Source organism: Echinops telfairi, unplaced genomic scaffold (assembly GCF_000313985.2).
Source record: "Echinops telfairi isolate 266 unplaced genomic scaffold, ASM31398v2 ScPeMD7_7466;HRSCAF=8504, whole genome shotgun sequence".
NCBI classification, from domain to species: Eukaryota; Metazoa; Chordata; class Mammalia; order Afrosoricida; family Tenrecidae; genus Echinops; species Echinops telfairi.
Genome location: NW_022111366.1, coordinates 6,934,759 through 6,938,633, shown reverse-complemented (window position 1 = coordinate 6,938,633; position 3,875 = coordinate 6,934,759). Strand labels below are relative to the sequence as shown.

Below are 3,875 nucleotides of genomic sequence, written 5' to 3'. Positions count from 1 at the left end.
AATTTCTAACTATCAAACCAAACCCAAGCCGACTGCCATGAGTTGATACCGACTCCTAGTGACCCTATATAGGGTTCAGAGACTGTAACGCATTACACAGCCTCATCCTTCTCCCGTGAAGCCTTTGATGGGTTTGAACCACCTACCTTACAAGGCCAGCAGTCCAGTGCTTATTCGATGAGAAGATGGATTCTATGCGGTCTAATGAGAGGAAGGCCCTGGGTGGGGTGGGGTGGGCGTGGACACCAACTCCAGGGACACCCCAGTCAGGATGCAGTCCTGCAGCTCCAGCGCCTGCCTCGCCGGGCCCCGTGTGCGCACGCGCGCCCTGTCCCCGCCCCGGGCCCGCCGCCCCGCCCCCGCGCGCGGACGCGCCGCTCCCCCCGCGCCACCTCCCGAGCGCCCATCGCCTCCCGCCCTCCAACCGGTCCCTCGGCGCCGCGGGGCGGGCTCGCAGCTCCAGGCCAGCAGGGCCGGGCCAGAGGGGCCGGCGTCGGGGCCGGGCTGCTGTCCCCGGTAGGGCCTGGCGCCGCCGAGCGCGGCCATGGAGGTGGAGGAGGCGTTCAAGGCCGTGGGGGAGATGGGCATCTATCAGATGTACTTGTGCTTCCTGCTGGCCGTGCTGCTGCAGGTGAGTCCCCCCTTCTCCCCGCGTAAGGCTGCACCTCCCGTAGCCCCCGCCGTCTCTCGGGGCGCCCGGCCGGGTGCCGAGGCTCTGCCAGCGCCGAGGTGTGGCCAGCCGGCCCCGCGCACACCCCGCGGGGAGGGTGCGGCGCCGAGCTGTGGTTTGGGCCGGCGCCGTGACCAGGTGGTCTGGGGACCGGCCCGGCTTTCTGCTGGCCCAGACCTCCCATCCTCTCCCCAGGGTCCGGTCGTGCGGGATCCAGCGCCCCCGAGGAGGAGGAAGGACGGTTTCCAGAGGGGGACGTCAGTGGATGAGCTGGTTAATGAGGGTGCAAAATTGCGTCCTTGGCTGTATTACACCACAAACACGGAAGGGGATCGTTGTGTCAGCCTTGGCGTGCTCTCACCTTGGAATCTAGAACAGGGGCAGCCCTAACGTCCCACGGACAAAAGGTGGCTCCAGCTTGGCCTCCTTCAGGTCTGAGAAGCCACTCACCCTCCTTTCCCCGAGGCGGGGGTGTTTCTTACCCCAGCAGCTCCCAGTGCATCAGAGTTATTTCTCACTCTCCTTGGTTTAACTCCCGCCTGGTCATTCCATCCTTGAGGTGATGAATCCAATCCTACCATCTGTGATAGGTGGTTTCAAAAGGAATGCTTTAAAATGAATTCTTCCATGGACAGACATTCGGATTTAAAGATAAAGAGTCTAGATTCATACTGCTGAAGGTCATGGCAGCGCATCTTTGGGATGCCTCTCCCTGGGTCAGGTTAAGTGGCCCATACACTTGACAACGCTTCCTTCTCCCCTTCTCCCCGGACTCTTGCTCATTTCATTCACAAATCCCTTTTAGCAGTTCCTTTCTGCTATAAGCTCCCCATAAGTCCCAGTAGACTCCACTGTGGGTGTGGGTGTGGGTGTGGGCGTGGACATGGGCTTGGGTTGGGGTTTAGGATTGGGGGCATGAGCCAGGCCTTTCCTCTTTCTTTAGTTGAGCTTATGTTGAATGAGTGCCTACTATGTGGTGGATTGCCATAGTGGACACATGGGATTCCTTGCCCTCGCGAGCTTTAGTCCAGTAGTGCTGCTAATGGGAAATGATAGTTACCCCGAGGGAAGTCCAGGGTGCGCATGGATATAACTGGCACTGCTTAAAACTTGCCTAAGTACAGTAAGTGCTGCAACAGGAAGATGGTGGTGGTGGGTGTTGACATAACGATTCTCTTCTTATTCACACGTTGGGCGTTTCAGTTGATTTCATTACCAGGAAGAATAGACGGCTGAGTCCCTTCTCTAGCAGAACAGGTTCTCAGCTCACAAATAGAAAGTCTTGTGAAGTTCATTGAAGCTTGTGGTTTTAGCTTTAACATCACTCTCTCTATGAGGAAGAGTCGGTGGGCTAAATAGCCAGAGTATCTTAACCACCTGGTATACAGTACCTACAATACAGAGGGTAACCATCATGCCTGAGCCTAATTTATAACCCGGAAAGAACTCTTCTCTCCTTCACTCCACGAATTCCAGGAACACAACCCCCTCTGAGCCTTCCCATCTCTTCTTCCCTACCTTCCATCCCCTATATTCTCATCTTCTCACCAGCCGAGCCAGCTGTACGCTGACTTGGAGTAAGTTTGTCTTGAGTGAAGTGTGGTGTTACAGTGGCATGTGCTCTGGGCTTAAGACCTGTTACGCTCGCCGCACCGCCTTTCCCTGCCAGTTGCCCCAGTTGTGTAAAGTTTGATGCCAGAGAGGCTCACGCCTTGCCCTTTCCCAAGACCAGTGACTGTTCACCCATCTCTGGCTGTTCTGTGGCCAGTATTTGTTCTAGAAGAGCCGGGTCTGAGAGTGTTAGGAATGAATGCCTGTTTATCTTGTAGGTGTGGGCTGGGGAGGTACCCTGTAACCTATATGTGTGGAGGAGACCTGTCCACACCTGAGTAAACCACTCACAGCTGCTGGCGACTTAGGAAGATCCACCCAGCCCATTGAGATACCTGATCCCAAGTGGTCCTCGGCTGCCCTGAGGTAGCTTGGATGTGAGAGTGGAGTTCTTCAAAGAACTTTGCCAACTCTGTTGTTGGAGGTGGCTTGGGCCAGTAGAGTTGGGCTGGTGAGTAGGAAAATTGGAAAGTTCCATTTATTGCATACTTATATCAAAGATACTTTCATGATTCTTCTTGTGGGTTGCTTCCCCCAACAGAAAAAAAAACACCAAGAAACCATTTTGAAGGGTAGAGTAATAGGCTAATGGAAGGGGCTCAACATTTTCTGTTTTTCAAACCAAAGCACTTGTCTACCATTGCCAAGAACTGTACAGATCAGTGAGCTGTTGTCCCAGGGCCTTCTTTGTCTGCCACGTTCAAAGGACAGCCTTAGCTGTGGGGCAGGGAACTACAGCAGCAGAGATGGACACTTTATAGAGCCTTTTGTATGTTCCTCCTTTTCCAACCATCGTGTTTTGCTTAAAATGCTTGTTTTTTCCCCGTTACTTCAAGCACATCCTGTTCAAACACAGAATAAAACTCTTCTATTTCAAATCCAGTTCCAGAGCCTCTCCCCTGCCATAAAGTCCATTCTGAAGCACAGGGACCCCCATCTAGGGTTTCTGAGGCAGTACATCTTTATGGAAGCAGACAGCCTCACATCTTTCTCCCAAGAAGCAGCTGGTGAGTTTGAACTGCTAACTTTTCGGTTTAGCAGCCCAAGTTGATCCCACAGCAAAGACCTTTAGGTTAACTATTTTCTTTAGCCATTGATTTCATCATGTAGCTCATTAGTGGAGAACGTCCATCCTGAGGGTTACATAGGGGCCCCCTTTTTAAAACACTTTATTGGAGGCTCGTATAATTCTTATCACAATCCATACATACATCCGTTGTTTCAAGCACATTTGTACATTTATTGCCATCATCATTCTCAAAACATTTGCCTTCTACTTGAGCCCATAATATCAGTTCCTCATTTCCTCCCTTCCCTCCCCACTGCCCCCTCTCTCATGAACCCTTCATAATTCATAAATTATTATTTGTCATATCTTACACTGTCCGACGCCTCCCCTCACCCACTTCTCTGTTGTCCAGGAGGTTATACATAGATCAGTTTCCCCTTTCCACTCCACATTCCCTCCACCCTCCAGGCATCGCCCCTCTCACTACTGGTCCTGAAGGGGTCATCTGTCCTGGATTCCCTGTGTTTTCAGTTCCTATCTGTACCAATGTACATCCTCTGGTCTAGCCAGATTTGTAAGGTAGAA

At 52.7% G+C, this 3,875-nt stretch overlaps 1 protein-coding gene across 4 annotated transcripts in view; it reads left to right on the top strand.

The window, feature by feature from the left end:
• The first annotated feature begins 480 nt into the window (after positions 1–480).
• The window catches only part of SLC22A15 (solute carrier family 22 member 15), a 128,428-nt gene continuing 125,033 nt past the window's right edge, over positions 481–3,875 (top strand). For all 4 annotated transcript variants that reach the window (XR_006679425.1, XM_045283699.1, XM_004714861.2 and 1 more), the window contains exon 1: positions 481–631. Coding sequence is in view for 3 of the 4 variants with exons in the window: in XM_045283699.1 (XP_045139634.1) it covers positions 545–631 (87 nt within the window). In the remaining variant the exon portion in view is untranslated. The remainder of the gene's footprint in view (positions 632–3,875) is intronic.